The sequence below is a fragment of the Sturnus vulgaris genome, chromosome 21 (assembly GCF_052056855.1).
Source record: "Sturnus vulgaris isolate bStuVul1 chromosome 21, bStuVul1.hap1, whole genome shotgun sequence".
Taxonomy (NCBI): Eukaryota; Metazoa; Chordata; class Aves; order Passeriformes; family Sturnidae; genus Sturnus; species Sturnus vulgaris.
Genome location: NC_142263.1, coordinates 4,806,122 through 4,828,972, shown reverse-complemented (window position 1 = coordinate 4,828,972; position 22,851 = coordinate 4,806,122). Strand labels below are relative to the sequence as shown.

Below are 22,851 nucleotides of genomic sequence, written 5' to 3'. Positions count from 1 at the left end.
GCCGGACAGCCAATGGAATCGCCGTGCTGGCGGGTGACGCACGGTGTGGTGTAAGGCGGCGCCGGAAGAAGGCGGTAGCGGCAGAGGCGGCGGGAGGATTTGGCGGCAGCGGCGGGAGGATTTGGCGGCAGTGGCGGACGCGGCACCATGAGCGGGCGGTTGAGCGAGGGGGCCATTGCGGTGAGCGGCTCGGAGTGGGCTGGAATGCACCTGGTCCTGGTCAGGGTGGGTGGTGAAAGCTGGGCCTGGGCACCGGGTCTGGCCCGGTCCCGAGGGGAGAAGCAGGCCCGGAGCGGGGCCTGGTCCCGGGGGGTGGCCCCGGTCCGGTGGTAACGGCCGCACCCGCGTCCCTGGCTCTTCCACGGCAGTTCCTCCTCAACTCCTTGGCTACAGCCCTTCACGGGTTGGGCCCGGTGATCTCCGGCGTCCCAGCTCATTGATTCTGTGGTTCTGTTACTGTGGGGGGCGAAGCGTTCCCGAGCGAGGCGGTGACACATTTCTGAGCGTCTCTTTCATTTCTCCAGGCCATAATGCAAGGGGAGGAGGTCCCCAAGCCCGTGCTGCAAGTCATCGTGAGTACTGTCCCTTCCCTCCTGTGCCAGCCCCTCGGTGACTGCATGTGGGGTCCTGAGTGCAGCCTCGGCAGAGAAGCCGAGCAAGGCTGCTCTACTTTTGGTTCTCTTAAATTTGTTTTACATTGCTTGGGCTATGCTGTTGATACTGCGTTCAAAAAAAGCTGAATAGATGAGTCACTTGTTGATTTCACTTTCTGTTTCGGAAAAGTTTCTGAGCAAATGTGAACTGACAGCCTGGAGTTTTTTTTTTTTCCTGCAGAATACACGAGCTATTGCCACAGGAACTGGGCCCCCACGTTACCGGGTGCTGATGAGTGATGGGGTGAACACCCTTTCCTGTGAGTATGACAAGCTTCAGTGAGGTTTTTCTAAGTGTGGAGATGCTAAAGGTGATAAAGTTCCTGCTCTGGTGACTGGATGCAAAGTGCTGAAAGAAATACTGAAGGAGAATGTGGTTTTTCACTGGGCCGCAGACTCTGAAGTGTGCATTTTGTCATTTACGTGAAATCTTTGACTTTTCGAACTTTGTAAAGTATAAGCAATCAACTTGTTGCAGAATATAATGACAATACAGAAACCTATACATAAAACATTGATTTAAAAGTAATTTAGTTTTATCTTCCTCTCAGTTCTTTGATATACAATCATTCTAGCTATCACTGCACTCTGAAGTGTGGGTAATAAATACAGCATAGTTTATGACCACTTTTGGTGACTTCTTAGCAGTTGCACTGTTTTCTTTCTCAAGTTGTAGACCCAGTGCAATACTTGATTGGCTGGAAAGGGCATGGCCAGCCATGGCAGCCCCTTTTAAAGCTGGCATTGTGAATTGTTTCAATATATTCCTTCTGCTCCTGCAGCATTCATGTTGGCAACACAGCTGAATTCCCTGGTGGAAGAGGAACGCTTGTCAGCCTGGTCTATCTGCCAGATTAACAGATTCATTGTCAACAGCCTGAAGGATGGAAGGTATTTGTGTTAATCTTTAAGTACAGCCCTACAGAAAGGCAGCTGCACTAGTGAGGGCTCTGTGCTTTGTGGCTAAGCAGAGGCCAAGTGCTTTTGGTTGGGATTATCTGGAAATACTCAGATTTTAGGGTGCAAGAGGGAAAGTCCATGGCAGCAGTAACGGAAGAAATAAATTGCAGAATGTGACTAGTGGGATCAGATGTATCTGGTACAGTGATTTAGTAATATAAAGTTTCCAGATGCAGTACTCCAACTCTAGCTGGAATACTGCAAATACTTGTACAAAGCTTCCTTAAAATTATCTGGTGTTGAAAAGAAACAATAAAGGTATCTTGTTACTTAGGTGTTGTGGAATCTGGTCTTTTATTAAAATTTGAGGAAGTGGGATAGGAGGAAAATTTGAGGGGATGGGATACTGCAAAATGAAGAGAAGAGATCCAGGTGAAACTATTACAGAAACTATGTATATGTCTAGCAGGATATGAACTGAGGTTTTTATTCCGTGTTTTTTCTGAAGAGAGGACAACAACTTTTGAGGCAGGGAATAAAAACCTTGTATGGTTTTGCTACTTTTAAAACACAGTGGTTTGCCAAGCTATTTTTGGTGCCTGTTCAGCCTGCCATCACCTGTCCTTGATGCAGTGTGATATTGTTTCAAGCTTACTTGTCCCTCAGGAGAGGGCTTAGTTGACAGTGGAGAGCTTTTGTCTCCCAGATCCTTCATCCAAAGAATCAGCCTCTTAATGCTTGGTTTTCTCACCTGCTGCAAAGGATATTCAGAGATGGGAGTTGCAGAGGGAGTGAGTCTTTATTTGCTGTCTGTTCTGTGTTGTAGGAGAGTGGTTATCCTGATGGATGTAAATGTCCTGCAAACTGCTGATCAGGTTGGTGGGCCTATTGGCAATCCCCAGCCATACAATGAAGGTGAGTATCTGTAAGCAAATACTTTTCTGTCAGCTCAGAGAGCCTTTCAACTTCTCTCTTTCGCTTGGAAAAAGCAGCCAGACATATTCAGGTTTTTTTTATGCCTGGAATAGTCATGTCCAGATCTTGAAAATCCTTTTTGTTTGTGACACACAAACTGGGGTTTGTTCCTATTTTAATAAACTCTGCACCATGGCTGAAGCTTGAGTCTCTCCATGGTATTTGGAGCATCCATACCTTATAACCTTGACAGGTTTTTATTGTAGTGAGTGGTCTCTAGCTCGAGTTCCAGTAAGTAAACGGAAGCTATTTTATGTCTCCTCATAATGAGTATTCTCCTGTCTAGAAAGAAAACAGGAGGAGGAAGATGGAATAATGATCTGTAAAAGTCTAAGATGGAGGGGATGAATAAAGAATGATGAATCTCTCTCTCTCTCTCTTTTCTATGTTCATTTGATGCTCTTTAGCTCTCGTGTTGTCAGGCAGTGGTTGTAAAACAAAGGCTGCACCACACCCCTAAACTGCATAGTTAAATTATGGAATTTGTGGAGGTAGGTGCCAAAAATTGGCACAGGTTCAGAAAGCAATTAGATGTGAAAGAGAAATCCATTAAAGGCTGTTAAACATAACAATACATCCTCTGCATGAATGTTAGGTGCAGGAAGCACTAAAACTTAGATTGTTCCAAGTACATAGAAGAGAGACTGGTATGAAAACAAGGAGAGCACAGAATTCCCTAAGCACCCGTTCCTACCATGCCCAGCTGAAAAAGGATTGAGGCACTGGGTGGACCTTAATCTGACCTGCCATGAATCTCTTTGGGTCTGTTCTATTGCATAAATAACTGTGTTCTTCACTTTTGTGTGCTGAGCTTGCAGTTCTCATGCAAATGGTCTTTTAAATTAAAACATTTTTTTCCTCTGAGAATGTTCAAAAGTCTGTTCTGCTCTTCCAGTTCTGATCTTTTAAAAAGGAAGGCGAATAATAAGCACTTAAAGAAAATATTTAAACAGCTCTGTCAGTGATGTATACACAGATAATGGCTGGAATTTAACAGCAAACAGCTCTTCCTGAAGATTTTTTTTTATCCTGAGAGAAGTGAACTAATGTAGTTTTATTACTAAGGGACCTCACATTAGTGGCAAGAGTTTTCTGTAGAATAGTTTGGACAAACAGTGGTGGTAGGTACATTGCTCTTCTGGTTAAAAATCTATTCTGTTGCAAAGGCAAAGACATCTTTCTTCATTAACTTTTTCCAAGGGAATTAAGAGGGCCGTTTGTTAAATGAGCCTAAAGAATCCTTTGTTCCTTTGATAGTTACTTAGCTAATTGCTGTTTAAAAAATGTGTTGACATCTCAGATTTTATGGTTTAATCCCACAGTTGCTGTAGAGACCAAGACTTTCAGAATAGCTACTGAGCAGACTGTTTTGTGCCTTTCTCCCATTTCCCTGCTTATGTGATACAAGAGCTTGTGAACTATAGTGTTTTTCAGTTATGTTGTTGCTTAGAAACCACTGAGAACGTGGTATCTGACAGAACTGAGCTGAAAATATACCTTTAACTATAAATTCTGGTAAAATTACCATTACTTTGATCAAAGTTGTGTTGGACTTACAAAAATACTCTGCGGTGAAGGTTTCAAATCTAAACTCTTTTGGAGATGTTACAGGTCTGTGGTCATAATATGTGTGGGCTTGCACAAGATAAAAGATGCCAAATAGGATGTGATGTGTATTTCATTTTAACACTGATCTTACTCTGACGACTTCATACCCTTTTATTTGATACTAAATAAGGGTTTTGATACAGAAGATGGTAATAGTTTAGATTAGGTAAGTTTAACCCAGCCTTGCTGCTCTGCAGGCTGCAAGATTTGTCATGAAGGCCTTGATGAAATGGCAGAGGTGTTGTATTTCAAGTTGCATATTCTCTGAGTTCCTGTGTATATTAAGAAATTGTATTTTTGACGGACACTCAGCTAATGCAAAATGAGCATCTTAAATGTACTTCGTGGTTTCCATTAAAAAAAAGTTCTGGTATTTTAAAAATGTATCTTTTAGCCCTGCTTTTGGTTTTCCTTGAAATACAGATCTCAGACTGCCAGACCTAGGATTAAGGAATATTCTTTCTCAGACTGTAATAGCACAGTGGGACCCAGGGGGGTGAGAAGCTGGCTTTTGGCCACTTTACATGGGAGCAGTAGGTGGTTAATCTGCCTAACAAGGAAGCTGGAGACACAATCTTCTTATTACAAATCATAAAAACTTTTCAGGCAGCCTCTCATAATAGTATTGAAAATTAAGACTGAGCAGTTTAGTTCTTGTTGAAGACTGGTGGTGTCATTACTGTCATTAATCTCATTCAAATTACTCTGGTGCTGGACTTTCTTTTCACTGTGACAATGACTTGCTACTTATGTTTAACTTCTGTCATTAATCTTTCCATGTTGAAATGTTTATGTACTTACACAGTCACTTGAACTCATTATTCTTGCCCTCCCCACTGCTGTGATTTAGGTGTATGTTTCAAACTGTGTTTTTTTTCTCTTCTCTCCCTTCCCTGCTGCTCAGTTCTGGGGCAGGTCTTATGTCACGACACTGTGGCAAAACCTCTTGGTTACAAATTATTGGAAGCTGAGGGTTCCTGTTAAACAGTTACTGCCTTTGAGTGGGCTGTGGGGCAGCTGCAGGCAAAGGTCTTGGGTCTGCCTAAGCCACCACATACAGCAGAATTGTGAGCAGGTATTTCAGCTGCTTTTTTCACCTCCTGCTAATAAAAACTAACAGCAAAAACCAGGCAGCCTCGTCGGTTTTCTGAGCACTTTAAGTGATCTGTAGGCCACCAACCACCAAAAATCACAGTTTAGGAGTCCCTAGGCTCTCCAAGCGAGAAAATTGGAGAGATATTTCTGCTACTTCTGTATTTGAACACATGCACAGATGTGTGAATTTATTCTTACTCTGTTGAGAAACACTCGGCTGTGGGTAGGCAGCCATTAAAATGTGAATTTGTGTTTCATAACGCACACGTGTTCCAATGGATGTGGTGGTCTTTGGTTTGGTTTTCAGTGGGGTTTTTTTAAAAATCACAAATTCCTACGGAAAAAAACATATTTGGAACAAAAGTAATGAGGAAACCTCTTGCTGCTTCATACCCACATTCTGTTCCTCTTGAATATTCCTCCCCTGACCAGACATGTTTTTCCCTTAATGCGTCCTGTTGGGTTTTTTTCCACTTTCCCTTGCACAAAATGAATTTGGGTGTGGAGTGCTGACCCTCTGAGCACCTGAGGCCACTGAGCAAGGGGGAGACCTGGCTCCTCCATCTAGTGGAACCTGCAGTAAATACACATTTTGCTGTTTGACGTCACGCTGTTGCCAGGGAGACTGTCACCAGTTCACCGATGTGACTCTGCTGCGGCAACTTGGAGGAGCAGATTGGGGTTTGTGCAAGGACCTGGAATCTGGGTTAAAAATAACCAGAGGGTTACCTCTGGAGTCTGTACCACATCAGGCAACAGCACACTGGGCTCTCCTTGTGTTGCTTCTGCTCCTTTCCCATAGTTTGGTGCCATCCCTCAGTGCTGGGATTCTCTGCTTTTGTTCCTCGTGCTCTACAAGCTTGGTCTGATCTTCTTTTCCACTTTCTCTGACCGTCTTCCTCCTCACATCCCAAATCTGCCTGCTCAGGCCTAGGTCTCCTTGCAAAGCAAGACCTTAAGGATTAGTTGTGTCCAAAAGGACAAAAATGTTGGATATTTTCTCATCTAGAGGCAAATTATATTGTAAAGGAATTCAAATTTTTGAGCAGTAAATTAGTCTTTTAATGGATTTTACTTTAGATATGCCTATCTGCTCTTTCCCTTGTAATTTATCATTATTTTAAAGCAAGTAAAAGTCCTAATATCTAAAAAAATGGACACTGTGTTCTTACTATGGCATCAACTTGTTCCCTAAGCAATTTACTGCTGTGTGCCAAGAGGGCCCTGGTGAATTCTGGAGTGATGACTCCATCACCCCCACATTAAACGTCTTCATATTTTGGAAATAAAATGCAGCAGGTGTTTTCTTTGTGTTGGGTTAACTTCAGATTTGACTTTACCCAGTGGATTTTTGGCCCTTTCTGAGTGAGGAGACAGAATTCTCTACAGTTTTTTATCTTAGCTGTTAGGTAGAAGCAGAAACTACCTGTCAGAGCAATAGCAGCTGATAAACACTGAAAAGTTGTCAAGATTACTTCAGGGCTGTCCTTTTAAATCACCATCAGCCCTGAGTTCTTTCCAAGTAGAAAGGAGTTGCTTGAGGAAAAAAGTCTGACTGGAATTCCTTCATGGTAATGTTCAACAGATAGTTTGCTGCTCCTGTGTCTTAAATATGTGGATTTTAGCATGTTCTCTATGGTTTTAGTTTGTTTGGGTTTTTTAGGATACTTTTAATTACTGTGCTCCCTACTCTATGGTCTCTTTCCATTTTAATTACCAGGACAAGGGCAACGTTCTGCAGCTCCAGCAGGAAACCCAGCACCCAGCAAACCACAGCAACAAAATGGCAATTTGTCTGGAGCAGGTAAGAGTCATCCTGGGCAGGAGTTCTGATACGTGATCAGTGGGAAACTACAGCTTCAGTTTAAATAAAATCCTTTCTCTAGTGGTGTTGCACAGGAAACTCTCCATTGAGGAGTAACCCACAGCTTGACAAGGTGAATTCTCTGAAGAGAACTTTATATTTGGTTACATAAGGGGGGGAAGAAATTGTCCCTTTTCTTTCCCAAGGGAAAAAAAGCCCCAAAACCCCACCTTTATTCAGTTTACCCTGCATTCTTGAAACAGTGCTGTATGGAAACCCAAATTAGGCTGCAGTTTGGAGCTGGCCACCAACAGTGTGTGTTACCAATGCTGAGATAGAGGCCAAACATTATAGGCAGTACAGGACTGAAATTATTTGATAGTACATCTAGAAACGTGGTTTTTTTTTATCAAGATTTCAGTGAGATACTGAAAGATGCAGTCAATTTAAATGTCAGCCTGTAGACTTTTTTTTTTAAGCTAAAAAGTTGTCAATCCTAATTCTTGGTGCTGCTTTAACTTGTCTGTATTCTTTACCCCTGTGTTTAGGAAGAATTTTTAAATAGTAAAATTTTGACATTTGCTTAGAAACTTGCAGCAGAAAACAAGCTTCTCCTTCCTTGCTTAAAGCTAATCACAAGAGTTTTTTGCATATACGTTGACAAGATTGATTTTAGAATTAACAGTATCACTTTATGTCAAAAAACTATTTGTGGGGTATTTTTCCTTAGTTGTTCCCCCAAGTGGTGTCTTGATCTAATACTTCCCATCCCTGGAAGTGTTCAAGGCTGGGTTGGTTGGTGTTCTGGGTAAGGTTGTTTGTGGAAGGAGTCCCTTCCAACCCAAACCACCCTGTGATTCTGTTATTTTAGAGAATTTACTGCTAAACCGTTGTTTGCCACTTAAACTGTGTTGGAGTGGTTGACTCTGGACACATCTCCACTTCAGTGCAAGCACTCTAAAAGGTCTGAAAGTGTCTCTTCTGCACCATTTTGCAGCCTAGAAAACACATGTGACCAAGAGCAGAAACGATGCAACAGACTTCAGGCACCTCTGTGGTGCCCACATGGCACAGGGAGCCCCAGTGCTCCTGCAACTTTGCCTGGGTGGCTCCCCATGGCTTGGTGGGAAATTCTGCTCCCTGAGTTGGTTTTAACCTGATTTTTGTGTGCAAGGCTGAAATCCTCTCTGCTCTGTTGTGGTTTTTGGAAGGTCCTGCTGCTCCCAAGTACCACGCTCCCTCAAACCAGTTTGGAAAAGCCAGTGCTCCCAGTGCTCCCAGTGCCCTGAAGACACCTGGGGGGTCTCAGGCCAAAGTGGTGCCGATTGCCAGCTTGAATCCATACCAGTCCAAGTGAGTTCTTGTGGTTTGCAAGGCTTTGTTCATGTCACAGGCATGAAGGAACAATAGCTTTGGTTTGTTTTTCTGTGTGTGAGTCTCTCTGAAATAATTCATTGAGTTCTTTGGACTTTATTGGTTAAGTTCAAGCAAACCAAGCCAACAGCAGCCACAAAACCACCCAGAGAAACAAGCAAAAAACCTTCCATAGAAACACTGGTGGGCTTAGTTTTGGTTTTTGGGGGTTTCGTTTTGTTGTTATTGTTTTGGGTTTTTATTTGGGGTTTTGTTTTTTGCCTTTTTTTTTTCTGTGGGAAAGGGTGTTCTTTTCTTTTTTTGCTTTTTATCTTTTAAAATTGCATCAACACTCTTAACAATCTGAGATTTGCCTTGCCATTGTCTTGGTGCAGCTGCCCTGCTGAGCTTGATAGGTTTTTAATATTTTAGTTGAAAATCGATTGACTTGTCTGGGTTTTTTTTTTTCCTAAAGCAACCTTCTTTTTGGTAACTTAATGACAAAACAGCTCAGTAAGCTATTCACTTCGGCTACTGAGCTGTTGAAAAGCATGAGGATGTAATTATTTAGTGAATGACATTTTTAAGTTATGCAAACTGATTTGATTACCCAAGTTAAATGCGAATCCTATAATTGAGCTCTTGAGTTCTGGCGTGGCTTTTCAGAGCAGGCAAACTGCTGTGTGAGAAATGTACCCTAGAAGAGTAAAAGATTTGAGGCCTGCTTCTGTGCAGAAGGATTGTTCACTATTATTATCATACTGGATGCTTTATGGCTGCTTTGTTGCCTTCTCTACAACTTTCTGTCTTTAATGGTCTAGGCCATTAAAACAGAAAGCAGTGGAAAGAGTTGCCGAGGTGCACTGGGAAGATTCTGGCTTTTAAATAGTCACATTCCAGTTCCAAAGGCTTGTCAAGCCAGTCTCTTCTTTAAAAAGATGCAAGGAGATGCAGAACAGTGATTTCTTGCATGATTTCAGGTGGACCATTTGTGCTCGTGTTACCCAAAAAGGTCAGATCCGCACATGGAGCAACTCCCGTGGTGAAGGGAAGCTCTTTTCCATAGAGCTGGTTGATGAAAGTGTAAGTGTCATATGTTGAGACAAAGATAATGTATGCCAGATGCTGATGAACCCTTCATAAAGACAGAATAGAGGAAATAAAGTGCATTTTTCGGAAATGATTTTTTTTTATTACAACTGAAACTTGTATCCCCGCATTCATTAAGTTGCGCATCAACGTGCCAGTTTTTATCCAGAATGAAGTCTTAAATGTGCAGCATTGCTGATTATTTTTCATCAAAGTCTATAGTGTGTGACTGGATTTTTGCAGCTTCAAAATAGAGTTGTTTATGCAAACTGACAACCTAATACTGAGGGTTGTGGTGGTTTCCTGTAGATTGAGAGTGACATCTCCTCCTGGCTGAGCTACACCTTACAAAACAGGGAGTGAGAGGAGCATTACCTCCAAGTTACAAGCTTTCAATTTTCATGAGGAAATTGGAGTACAAATTATTGTAACACTGAGAAATTTCCTCTGTGGTTTGTTTGGGGAATGGTATCTGGTTAATCTAACTGAACTTGCAGTTTGTCAAACCTCTTATCAAATTACAGCCTTCTGTCGTGAAAACAAACAAGATTCTGCTAGATTATATTGAGTGTAAAATGTGAGGTTAATAATGTAACATGTTGTCACCAGGCATTTGTTTTCTCTGCATAATGTCTGTATTTTTTTTTTTTAAAAACAGTGTTTATATCTAGTGAGGGTATAATTGTTATTAATTCTTACTTATAGACATATCTGAGTGGGAGCCATCACAATATACTGTGTGCTAACTGGTGGAGCTGCGGGGTCTATTTGAATTTTATTTCATCACTGCCAGTTTTGCTGGCATTTTCAGAGGTGTCTCTATGATGGATGTAGTTCTTATGCCTTTTATTCTGAAGCTGTAGATGTACTAATGAGACTTGAATATGAGGTTTGATTGTCAGGTGTAGAATATGTCATTTTAGCTCTAACTACAGATGTGAAGAGAACGTTGTTTGTTTCTCACACGCCTGGAGCTACCCTGGCAGACCCCACTGTCTCTGCAGGACTGCTGCCACTTAACATTGCAAAGATTTTTTTTTTTTTTAATCTTTTTCCATGCTAAATTTTCACTTCTGACCAGCTCCCCTATTTTCCTGCAGGGTGAGATTAGAGCTACTGCATTCAACGATCAAGCAGACAAGTTTTTTCCACTCATTGAATTGAACAAGGTATGGTAGCTTTGTGCTTTCTTAGACTGACAGGAGCTGGAAAAGAGGAACTTGAGCCTAGCAAGGATTTTTAAAGGTGAACACAATCTATTTTCCCAGACTACTGATAATATCCCCTGTTTCATTGCTTTCTCCTGTAGGTATATTATTTTACCAAAGGCAATTTGAAGACTGCTAACAAGCAATATACAGCTGTTAAGAATGACTATGAGATTACATTCACTAATGAGACTTCAGTTGTGCCCTGTGATGATGCCCAGCATCTTCCATCTGTTCAGTTTGATTTTGTATCCATCTCTGACTTGGAGAACAAGCCCAAAGACTCAATTGTTGGTCAGTCAAAGTAGAAAAATTGCAAATTCTAAAGCTCTGATGTTTGATTTTTGTGTCCTGAATTCTGGGCAGATAGTGAGCATAGCACGCTTCGAGTGTTGTGATCTCTTAATTGAAGTCATCCAGCGATGGTTGCCATTAAAAATACCTCAGGCAATTTTCCTGTTAAGATGATTTTGCACTGTTTTCTGACAATGTATAACAATTATTCTTCAAACTTGTGCCTCAAACTAAAGACAGTAGGTGATAGTTGTTTATTGTACTGTGATCACTGTTTTCCACAGAAAAAGGCTGAAAGAAAAAATGCCCTTGCTCAGCACGTGTGCATTTCATACCTTCTGTGGTCTTGCTTTCTTTCACTATCTAATTATCTCTGTAGTGATTTTGGCATAATTTATTGCATCCAAGTCCAAGTTGCATGACTGTTTTGGCTTGCTTTGTGAAGTATTGGAGGTTTGTTTTTCTGTAATTCGCTGGGCAGAGTACTCCGGAAAAATCAGAGGCTTGGGTGGGGGCGAGGGTTCTCAGGTTTCAGAGGCACAAGATGCCTGTGATTCAGACACATTCAGCTGGGGATTTTAAAGGTAGATGGGTAATATTACAAGTGGTGTATTTTTGGGGATTGCTTTAGCTCTTAACCACCTGAACGTGTAGACTTGTTGAAGTTGCACCTTGTGGTTGCAGAGTTATGTGGAGGCACGAGGCAGTTGTTTCATTGTGTTACAGTCACTTTGAAGGCTCTTGCTTGTGCTTTAACAGCAAGTGTGTGTTACATGATCAGGACTGAAGTCCTTTGACAGATTGTGATGGGAAAAGATAGTACAATGCCTTGATCTCTCTAATGTGGTGAGGCTTGCATTCATGAATATCTTAATGACTGCGTCAACAAAATTAAAGCACTGAAGAGTTCTGTAGTGGAACATTCCTACCATAATACACTTAATTTCCATATCAGATTTCATTTCAATAGGGAGCTGGGATACAAGGTAAAAATCTGACAGTAGGTTTGAATTCTTCTCTTGTGATCTTGTATTCCCCAATTGTGACCCTTGAGTAACTCTAAATTGTAACTGTTTCTCAGATGTAATTGGAATTTGCAAGAGCTACGAAGATGTCACTAAAATTACAGTGAAAGCTAACAATAGGGAGGTTTCAAAGAGGAACGTGCATCTGATGGATACATCAGGGAAACTGGTGACAGCTACGCTGTGGGGAAATGAGGTATGTGCTCTCTTACCTGTTCTTAACAAAGCTTCCTTGGTGTAGGGTGAGGAAGGGCTATTGTCACCTGAGATGGGCACAGCACTGACACTGTCCTGGGTGTTCAAGGATCAGGGCCAAGAGGAGGTGAAAGACTGTCTGGTTGCATTCAGGTGTGATGTTCTTAACCTTTCCCTGACAAACTGCTGACATGATCTGACTAATGTGTTCTGAACAACTGCAGACACTATGTCTCAAGCCAAAATAGTGAAGGCAAAAGGCTTCTGGTTTAGGAAAGGTATGAGCTGCAGTTCAACTGTGGAAAAGCCTGGTGGCTATGGCTGTCTCAAATGAGATGAATTTTATTTGTAGGATGGGGTACCTGTTACCTCTAATGAGCAGGTTGAGAGGCTCTGTCTCAGTCTGGGAGTTTAAAGCATCAGAGCCTTGGAAGTGAAAGTTTGAACAGTTGCAGTAAACGGCTTCCTTATCTTTTTAACAGGCTACTTTGTTTTCTACTGTTGTTATAGATACTTAGGGATTTATGTGCCAGTATATAAAATGGGAGTGATCCTGCCAGCTTGACAGTGATGCTTTATGGCTAAATGATCAAGTGCACTGATACTGTAGGTACCTAAACACCATTAACCATCTGCTGATACAAATGAAGTAAAAGTTCAGTATCTCAAAGCCTTAAGATTGAACTAGGTTATAATAGGAGAGACTACTGGTATACAATTCCTGGCATAACTTTTCCAGCCGAGATCAGGGTATGCATTTTGCAAAGTTAAATCTGTTTGTTTGCTTGTAGAATAGAAATATCAATAAGCATTGAGGGGGAGTGATGTATGGCTTGCAGCTGGCACAGTTAGGGTTAGAATCTGTATGTCATTTATAACAGTCACTGCCATGACTGCTGGGATGTGTTTTCTGTTCTTTTTGCATCTCATGGGTACAGTGAGTACTACTGCAACTCCAGCTCGTTTGTTATTTTTAAGCACATGATCCTCCCCTTGCTTGCTGAGTAGTGTGGGGTCCATAAAATCTATACCTTTCAAACCCTCTCTCATGCCATGAGGTTCTTTGTTAGTGTCAGACTACTCTGGTGATGGCAGTTGAACAGCATTAGAGCAGCTTTATGAGATAAAAAACAGATGGAAAGTTGAGTAAAAATGTTTGGTCAGCATAGCTGCACTTCTGTGTAAGTGGTAGTAAGATGGACATGATTGGCTCAGTGAGTTGTTTCATCTCCTGAGGAGTCTGATATGAACAATTTATTTTGTTTCCATTCCCACAATACATCTCCCTTCCTAAAATCCTGGTGGAAAGCTGCTGACAGAGGGGACCAGTTCTTTCTAACAAACCCGTGGTGTGACTTAAGAATTCTCTGGTTCCCCAGGAAACAGGGTGTTAGGATCTCACAGAAAATTGTCACCTATCTCTGCTTAAACTCCTAATGACACCATTCAGAACCTTACCTTTTGGATACAGAGAGGCAGTTTGAATCAGGTTTGGTCTCTTGTCATGACCTGTGAATTATGACCACAAGTTCAGTACCTTTCCTGTGACGTGCTGCTGCTGCTCTCTGGTTTTCACACATGCAGGCTGAACAGTTTGATGGTTCCAGACAACCTGTGATTGCCATCAAAGGAGCCCGTGTCTCTGACTTTGGTGGCAGAAGCCTGTCTGTCCTGTCCTCCAGCACAGTTGTCATCAACCCTGATAGCCCAGAGGCTTTCAAGCTCCGAGGATGGTATGAGTGTGTTTATGTCGCTTATTTTCAACCTCCTGCAGAGTATTTGTTTTATTTTGTTTCTCTGTACTTGAGCAGTGTGTGTAGGGAAGGTGGAAAAGGGTATGGCTTCCAGGGCTGTAGAAACTTCTCTGGCTTGCAAGCCCTAGAGCTGGAAGGCTGTTCTTCTTAAATTGTTCAATTCAAAAAACTTTTAATTCCATGACAGACCTTGAAAAATTGAAATCGGGGTAGTGCATGCTGACCCAAAGCCTTGGAAGGCAGCATGAAATCAGGCTTGACCAGCTCTACTTTCTGAGGCTTGATCTGAGAGAACAGTATTTTTTTCCACAGGCTTTTCCATTGTGTGGAATCTGATACGCACTCAGTTAGTGTGGAGGGACTGTTTGACATCTCTCAGTGTCTAGTTCTTGCCAGATATTTTTCAGATAGCAAAATAACTCTTTTATTGTCAGGAAAACAAAGCGATTTCATTGTTGCTTCTCCTGTAAGTAGTTGTTAAATTGTCTGTTGTAAGTATGAATGTGGTGAGATGTGTGGTGTGTGTGAAGAGGGTTAAGTGCCAACAGCATCAGACTTGTGAATCCTGAGTCTTCAGATTCCAGTTACATCACCCAAATGTGGATGAAATAAATGGCATCCTCCATTTGTCATTGAGCTGTGGCTCTCCCATACTTCAGAGGCTTGTTGGAGATAAAATTGATTGTGGGTCTGAGCTATTACTGTCACGCTTTAATTAAGCTCAATCTTTGAGCCTCGTTGGTGTGTTTGTGAAATCACAAAGCCCATCACAACGGGAATGCAGTGCAACCTTTTGCTGAAGAGCTGTGCTTTCTTATTTTAACAGAGGAAGCATAATCTTTTCAATGCTATTTGCTTTTTCTTTCGAAGCTACTGCGAAGATAATGGTACCATGTAATTTAATTTTAATTATGGAAATATCTTGATGCCCTTAAATCTTGTTATCTGCCTGCCTCTAAGAAGTGTGCAGTGCATGGTTTGACCACTAGCTGGCAAACAAATTGCAGTTATATAGAACAAAGCTGTCCTCCTTTTGTGGGTTTATAAAATACTGTGCTAATTAAGTCAGACTATTAACTTATTCTGAAATGCTATTTTTGTTTGCAATATACACATATTACTGTAATTGTTTCCTTTGCAATCATTGATAAAAAATCCCTCATGTATCGAGCACATGAAAATAAACATAAGCTTTTGATAAGTCTGTATGGTCTGTTCTCCAAAAATAGAAGTGCATCTCTGTGGTTGCAGGTTTGACTCCGAGGGGCAGCTTCTGGAATGTGCTTCCATCTCTGATGTGAAGGGTGGGCCAGGAGCTGGAGCAAATACCAACTGGAAAACTTTGTTTGAAGCCAAATCTGAGAACTTGGGACAAGGAGATAAGGTAAGGCATGGCCACTCAGTACAAGCTTTGTGTATTGGGGAGAAAATAAAAAGCAAGGCTTTGTGCAGGTATTCTTCTTATTGAAGTAGTCCAAGTGTTGAGCAGTGTGTGTTTACTGTCTTGGAATCTATGCTATTAATTAATATTATTGTTTTTCAAATAAATCCAAGCTTGTTGCTGATGTTGCAACATGATACTTTGTTTGCAAGAGAATTCTAAGCCTCGTGTCAATGAAGGGGAGATGTTTTTACCCCAAAGATGTTCAAATAAGCAGCACAAAGTGTTCCAGGAGAAACAGGTGCATTAGGAGGAAGTGGTTTTCAAGGGTGCACACTTGGTCAATATTACCTGGGGTAATAAGCCCCATGTCTTTGGCTTTTCATTCCAGAAACCTCTCTAGGCTTATACTGCTTTTTATTTTTAATTTTTTTGTCTCAGACCTAAGTGCTAAGCTGCTTGGGATATGTAAGAGCTTCTATCCATGGGGAAAAAAACCTTTACAATTATAGAATGGTTTAGTTTGGAAGGGAACTTGAAGATCACCTCTTTCCAAACCCCTTATCATGGGCAGAGATGCCACCCCTTAGGTAAGGTTACTCAGGGTCACATCCAACCTGGCCCTGAACACTTTCACTTTACTTTTAATTCAGTTATTTTCTGTGACAATTTTTGCCCATGCTTCTTAAGCAACCTCTATTTTTCTGCTGAAAGACTTGACCGTGGTCTTAAGCCATTATGATGATTATTTTAGTGTGGTGAGTGGGTATTTTGTTCTGTAGGCTATAGTTTAATCAAATGCTTATCTGTAACACTACACAATAGGCTTTCTGTTTTTTGTATTGGTTCCCGAAAGAAGCGTAGGAAAGTGCAGAATCTTAATCCTGTGAAAAAGTGCAGATTTGAACAGACACAATGGAGAATCAAATATGCTTTATCTAAAGAAGACCTAGCAATTGGAGTTTCCTGCAATGGAAACACAAAATAATCTTGCTGTAGGGGCTTTATTAACATAATGGAAGCCTAAAAATTATTGCAACTGAGGGGTTGATTTACAGCTTCCCAGTAATCCATAGCTGTTAAGCTTTCTAATCCTAAATATCCAAGTATGGGTGCCTTGCTTTTGTAGTTAATTCAGAATGGGGAAAACATTGAGTATTTTGAGGCTAATGTTGCACACTCACTCTCCCAGGCAGATTATTTTAGCTGTGTGGGCACAATTGTACATCTGCGCAAAGAGAACTGCATGTACCAGGCATGTCCCTCTCAGGATTGCAACAAGAAAGTGATAGACCAGCAAAATGGACTTTACCGCTGCGAGAAGTGTGACCGAGAATTCCCCAACTTCAAGTACCGCCTGATGCTCCTGGTGAGTACCCGGATCAGATTTCAGGGCGTTTCCTGCCTCGTTCCCAGCACAATGCAAACACAAAAATCTTTTTTGAGGGAACTGTTGAGTCGGTGCTGTTTGTGCTGCCTATGAGTTACAGGGTGTTTAGCTGGTTTGTGTGCTGTACCTGAGTGAGGGATGTTTCATTGAGCTGATTAGCAGTTTGTTTTCCTTGTGCTCCAATTAAAAGCTTTTCTCTTTGCCAAAAAGTTGCTGCTAGCTCAGTTGATTTCTGGTTTCCAAGTGTACTATGCAGTGCAGAGTACAGATGGCCTCCGCCTCTTCAGTAGTGAAGATAAACTGAAGTAAAATGGCATTTCTGGAGAGCAGTAATTGCACTTTTACAGCTGCTACCTATATTTAGTACAGGTTTTTTTTGGTAGGTATTGTTCTGCCTCGTGCTTTAATGGAGCCTGCTTCAGAAAGTTGTCTGGGGATTATTATTGTGATGCCCACTTACACCATAGGCATTGAACCTTCTTGTGTTTTACATTATAAATTAGAGTTGTATCTACTCCTTAGAAGTGCTCTGCCAGGTGAGCATGCAGAGAGAAGGGAACTGGTCCTGCAGCCTCTCTAAAACACAAACTGCTGATGAATAATTTTTGTCAGGTAACTTCTAGGAACACATGAACTGCTTTACATAGCAGGGTCATTCTTGTAGAATATAAAGGGGATGCTGAGGATACACTCAAGGCCTTCAGAGCACTATCTCCCATTTCCTCATTCCTAATTGTTAAAGCAGCCAGGAAATGCATGTGAGGCTGGAAATTGATCTTTTAACTGTCTGGTCCTTTGATAGTTTCCTCATAACATGAATTTATGCTCAAGTACTCGGGTATGAGCAAAGCAAATTCAGTTTACAGAGTTGCTGCTGTCCCCTTTGGTGGTTATTTTTCTGGGATACCTGTTCCTGCTCACAGCTCATCAGTGACAGGATCATCAGCAGGACACAGTTGAGCATCCATCAGTGTTGTCCTGCTATGATCTTGTTGGCCTTTTCCTGTGGTTCAATCTACTGCCAATATTAACTTGTGTTAAGTTATGAACATTCTGTGGTGCTTAAAAAAACGGTAAGAAGTCACTGCTTTCCACCCTCAGTGTTTGAAAGGACATACAGGTCAGGCTCTGAGAATTGCTGGAAATTTTAAACTCTCTACAGCTCTGAGATATTTTTTTCTTTTGTGTTGGCTTCTGTCTTTCTGGAGGAAAAGGCAACCGGATGAAATAACCTTTTGGGCTTTGTTGTATTTTAGGTGACCATTGCAGACTGTCTGGAATATCAGTGGGTGACTTGTTTTCAAGACTCAGCAGAATTCATTCTTGGGCAAAATGCAGCTTTCCTGGGAGAACTGAAGGAAAAGGTCAGTCAATTAGCTTATTGTACTTTTACTGTTTGCCTTGAAGTTGAGCTATGTTACACTCATCTTGTACTGGGCTTCCCTCAGATTTCTCAGTATGTTTTTGGTTTTTGGGTTTTTTTTTATCCTTTTGGTAAGGAAATATTCTTGGGATGTTTTGAAGGCAGCTCTGGCAAAGATGTAAGGTTTGTGTGGAGCATCAGTGCAGATGCACCAGAGAGCATGGTCTGATATTTGTGTGTCAATGTACAGCAAATGTGGCAAAGGCACTGGGGCATGTTCATGTACTTGCTGTGAGAATTAACAGCATTTAAAATACATAAAATAATGCCATGTGAAAGGAAGGGATGTTCTGTTTCACTTTTTAAGGTGATAGGCCAGCTCAGCTCAGCCCAAGGTTATTCTCCAGATGTTGGCCTTCAGTGTCTTTTACAAGTTCACAAATCACCGCTTCTCCCTAGCCCGAAGTTCTTGGCAGGGACTTGTTTACTCTCCTCGGGATTATTTTCCACAGGCCATCTGCCTGAAGAACAGAGATTCCCTGCTTTCCCCCATAGTTTGCTCCCACAGTCAGTCTGTCTACCCCTGAGCTCTTTTGGCTGCTGAAAGCTGGAGATCAGCCTGTCCTCATCACCTGGACCTGGAGAGGCAGCTGATCACTCCAGGGTTGTGCCACAACCATTGGGGGACTGACAGCTTTAACATGTATTGGCTCCAGTAGAAAAGACAGCTTTTATCGTTATACCTAGATTGGAAGAGTCTGCAAAAAAAAAAAAAAAACCAACCAAAAAACCTAGTTTAGCAATGAATGCTGACAACATTATCCCTAATGTGTTCCAAAAATTTGTTTACAAAATCAAAAAGTTCTAGAACACTTTGTATGTATCTTTGTTAAGTAGGCAGGAAGCTTTTTGAACTAATGGGTGTGAGCCCACTTAAAAAAAAGAAGGCTCTTTTTTCCCCCACCTAATATCATCAGAACTTTGTGGGTCTCATGAAAACCACAATTTGTGAAACAGGTCTTTGGCTGAGATGCTGAAGTGATCTTTCTGTGACAGATTAGAACAATTTTTAAGGTTGTAAGTCATTAGACACTAACAGGCAGCATTATCTTCCCTTTGTCACTCTGTGCTTTTCTGCTGCACTTGTCTTCCTTCCAACCAAAATAATCTTTTCCTGATTTTTTTTTTAACTTGTGTACTGTATAAAAACTGTGTGGCTTTGTTTTGTTTTTAAATGATGATGTGGAATGCATGATAAGTTCTTGAATTGCATATGAGCCTTGCAGTGCTCCCAGGCTAAGGCTGGTTGATTCCAGGACTCCACAGATATCCCAGTTGTTGGTTAACCCATTGCCTGGCTGTGGGAGGAAAATGAAGCAGGAGGAATTGTTGAGGCTGTTGTCTTGAAACACTGTTGTAGGCCTCTGTTTCTGCAAAGCAGGGCTATTTTTCCTGTAATATGGAATGATTTTTGGAAATTTTCTGCACTCTGGTTGCCAGAGGTGAAGAGTACAAAGGTTGTGGATCTGGGATGCTGAGTTTTTGTGATACTACAAAGGCTGGACACCTCTGTTCTGTAGGAAGATGTCTAGCTGGGGGGATTCTAATTAGATGTGCTTGCACTTTTGTATTTCCATTTTCAGGCATTCTTAACTTGTCAATATTTTCTTACTTCAGCCATGCTTAATCTCTGCTAGAGTTTAAACAAAATTTCTTAGTCGCTTTTAATGCTGAAGAGTGCCGGGTGGGCAAGGAGAGACAGCAGATCCTATGTACCAGTACAAACATGTAATGTCTTTTGAAGAGCTGCCTAATGGAAATGGCTGAGGATAGAAAATGGAACATAATATGGAGTGAGCCCTTGAGCAGGAATGCTTTGTGTTCCAGGAGAAATTGGTTTTGATTTGACACTTTTATGAGCCTTTAAAAATGGTACTCGATGCATTTGCAGTAAGCTTTTCTTAGTGGTTTTTCTCTGATAGAGCTGATGCAGTGTCTTGTGAAGCTGGTGGGAGTCTTTTCACTGCTCACAGTATGGATGGAGTTCATGTACAGCCTGTGACCACGCTAAGCAGAGATACATGTGCAAGGTTTTTCATCTGCCTCTTGCCTGTGCTTGTTAGATACCAAAGGAGGTAATGTGGGGTAGCAGTGACTGCTATGCTGAGGGCATTTTCAACTCACTAATGGTTAGCACAGTTTGTGACAGAGCTGCAGAGAGGAGCTAAATGCTTTATTAAGCGTGTTTTCTTATCCTCTAATCCATAAGATGGCCAAAGGAAGGGGTTTTAATATTCAGGAGGGATATGCCTAAATTCTGTAATCTGTGAACCTAGCTGCTGCTGTTCACCTCCATTTGTTGTGCTTTTCTGAACCCTAGAAGAATCACTGTGTAGTGTAAAATAGTGCTGCACACAGTGAAAAACAGCAGATGTAACACTTGGAATGTGAGTGGAACTGGGGTGGATTCAATTCCAGATCAGATGCTCTGTCTGCTGCTGGAGTGACTGATCAAGTCAAGTGCATCTGGTAGATAAATGCATTAATAATTACTTGTCAGTATCATCAGGGAGATGCAGAATTTTTTTTAATGTCAGCAAAGGTTTTTACGACTCATATTTTTACAAAAATAAACTTTTTTTTTTTTCACAGTCTCCACGACTTGCCTGCTCCTTTTCTACTGTTTTGACAAATTGTCTGTTATAAATGATGATGATGATGCTTAGTGTTCATATGGTAATTAGAAGCAGCTTATGTTATAAATATGACACAGTATTCTCATGGTTATTAAAGCACGTTCAAAACATGGATCTGCTTTTTTTAATGGAACATTCTCTTAAATAGGCCTGTGTCAGGATGGGAAAGATACAAGCAGCTTTGATGGATAAACAGAAAAGCAGAATGCCTAATAAGGCAATTAATAAGGAAATAGTTAACTCTGTCAGTGTTTGTGATCACAGCACAACATCAGAATTAGCCAGGTTGGCAGCTCCTGAAGATTTGTAGTATTTTTGTTCCTTATACCTGGTTGCAGATTCAGTGCAATTGTATGTTCCTTTGTTTAAGCAGCTAAAAAGTTGTCACCTTTTTATTTTAAAAACTTTTTGAGTTATGGGTTTGGCATCTAAAATTCTAAAATGTGATGGTGGAATACTCAGCTCTGCCTGTGTGGGCTGGGTAGTTCCAGTGTTTTGCCAACCTCCCCAAAAGCTGAGTTCTTCTCAAAGTTCATGGCACTGCTGAGAGCCTGGAGTGTCTGCAGCTGATCCCTGTCTTTGTCCTTCCCTCAGAACGAGCAGGCTTTTGAAGAAGTGTTCCAAAATGCAAACTTCAACACCTACGAGTTCAGGATCCGGGTGAAACTGGAGACTTACAACGTAAGTGTTGCCCAGAAGGCAAATAATGTAACTTGTGGCTTTTGTAGTTCAGCTTGTCTCCATAGGAGGTGACTTCCTCCTCTTATGTTTGTGGGGAGAGGTTTCCCTTGCTCACAGAGAACAGAAGATTCCAAAGATCACACAAATATTGTCAGTCTTGAGCAATGAAGGAGGGATCTTTGCTGCTCCCTCTCAGGCTCATCAAGAGTGGCTGATTTCACATGAAAACAGCATACCAGCTCTGGGAGTCGTGTTGGCACTCCCAGCTAACCCAGATTCCATGAGCAGTAAGTTACTGGGGCAGAAGGAGGTTGGAACCAAGTGCCTGGAGTGCTTCATGTTCTTTTACACACAAAAATTTCTCTTTTTGCAGGATGAATCTCGTATTAAGGCCACAGCAATGGACGTCAAACCTGTGAACTACAGAGAATACAGCAAGAGGTTGATTGCCAACATCAGGAGAAATGCTCAGCTGGGGTGAGGAGGCCAGTGCTGGCTGCTTGAGCCTAGAACTTCCAGGAGAAGCTCAGTAGATAACGTTACATTGACTTTTTCCCCACCTTGTATGTGACAATTTGTGCATGGCAGCCCAGTGTAGTGGGCTGAGTGATTTGATGCATTTCTCTGGAGATGTGCCCTGAGAGGTAAGAGTGCAGTCTGATGGCCAGGACTTTGTAGCCTGTTGTGGTCTGTTAAACTCTGACAGAGCTGAAGAGGAATCTCTAGACAGATTGCCAAGGTCTTTAGACAAACCACTCAGAATTTCTGAAGTAACTTTGCTCTCTTCCTGTATGTAAAGCTGAATTATAGAACCATTTTGTCTTCTTTGCAAGGAAGTAGTGACAACCTTGACACTTTGACTTGTTCAGCAGAGGGTTAGGAGGAACAGTGTCATAGAGCTTTCAGATCTGGACAAAAGAGAACAGGTCTATTAGCACAAGTTAGTTCCCTTCCATAGAATTCAAAGGCTTTCACTTTCCACAGGTGCCATGCAGTTGTTAATGCTTGGAATGGCAATATGGTAGAATTATTAATCAAAGACATATCTCTTATATCTGAAGAATATCCTTCCTTCAGGGTTTAATAGACTGAGTCAGATGGGTCTGATATTAATCAAAATTGTCTCTTCTGAGGAAGGCAGATAAGCATTGACTCTCCATCCCCCAGGGAAATCCAGGCAACTACAAAGCATTGCTTTAGTTTTCACTTCAATTAATACTATGGATTTCTGACTGATTTTTTTTTGGCTCACAGTTCCTGCCTATACATGTTTTGTATGTTTGTATGTTGAGTTTCTTTGGTTTTATTTGTAACTATGTTAATCAGAAAGAGGTGTCTTTAAATGGGGGGAGCTTTCTTTCAATAAACACTGTTTAATTCCTGTGTA

At 41.5% G+C, this 22,851-nt stretch overlaps 1 protein-coding gene across 1 annotated transcript; it reads left to right on the top strand.

Moving 5' to 3' along the window:
* Positions 1-42: 42 nt before the first annotated feature.
* Positions 43-22,851, top strand: RPA1 (replication protein A1). The gene is made up of 17 exons (XM_014876630.2): positions 43-180; positions 525-572; positions 835-913; positions 1,436-1,544; positions 2,380-2,468; positions 6,952-7,035; positions 8,247-8,388; positions 9,369-9,471; positions 10,578-10,646; positions 10,787-10,979; positions 12,061-12,200; positions 13,784-13,932; positions 15,205-15,337; positions 16,527-16,703; positions 17,981-18,088; positions 21,378-21,464; positions 21,838-22,851. The coding sequence occupies exons 1-17, from the start codon at positions 148-150 to the stop codon at positions 21,943-21,945; spliced, it is 1,851 nt and encodes a 616-aa protein (XP_014732116.1). The 5' UTR covers positions 43-147; the 3' UTR covers positions 21,946-22,851.

Coding starts and splice junctions, on each gene's coding strand:
- RPA1 (XM_014876630.2), top strand. CDS start 148: ATGAGCGGGCGGTTGAGCGAGGGGGCCATTGCG. Junction 9,472..10,577: donor TAGAGCTGGTTGATGAAAGT/GTAAGTGTCATA, acceptor ATTTTCCTGCAG/GGTGAGATTAGAGCTACTGC. Junction 12,201..13,783: donor CTACGCTGTGGGGAAATGAG/GTATGTGCTCTC, acceptor TCACACATGCAG/GCTGAACAGTTTGATGGTTC.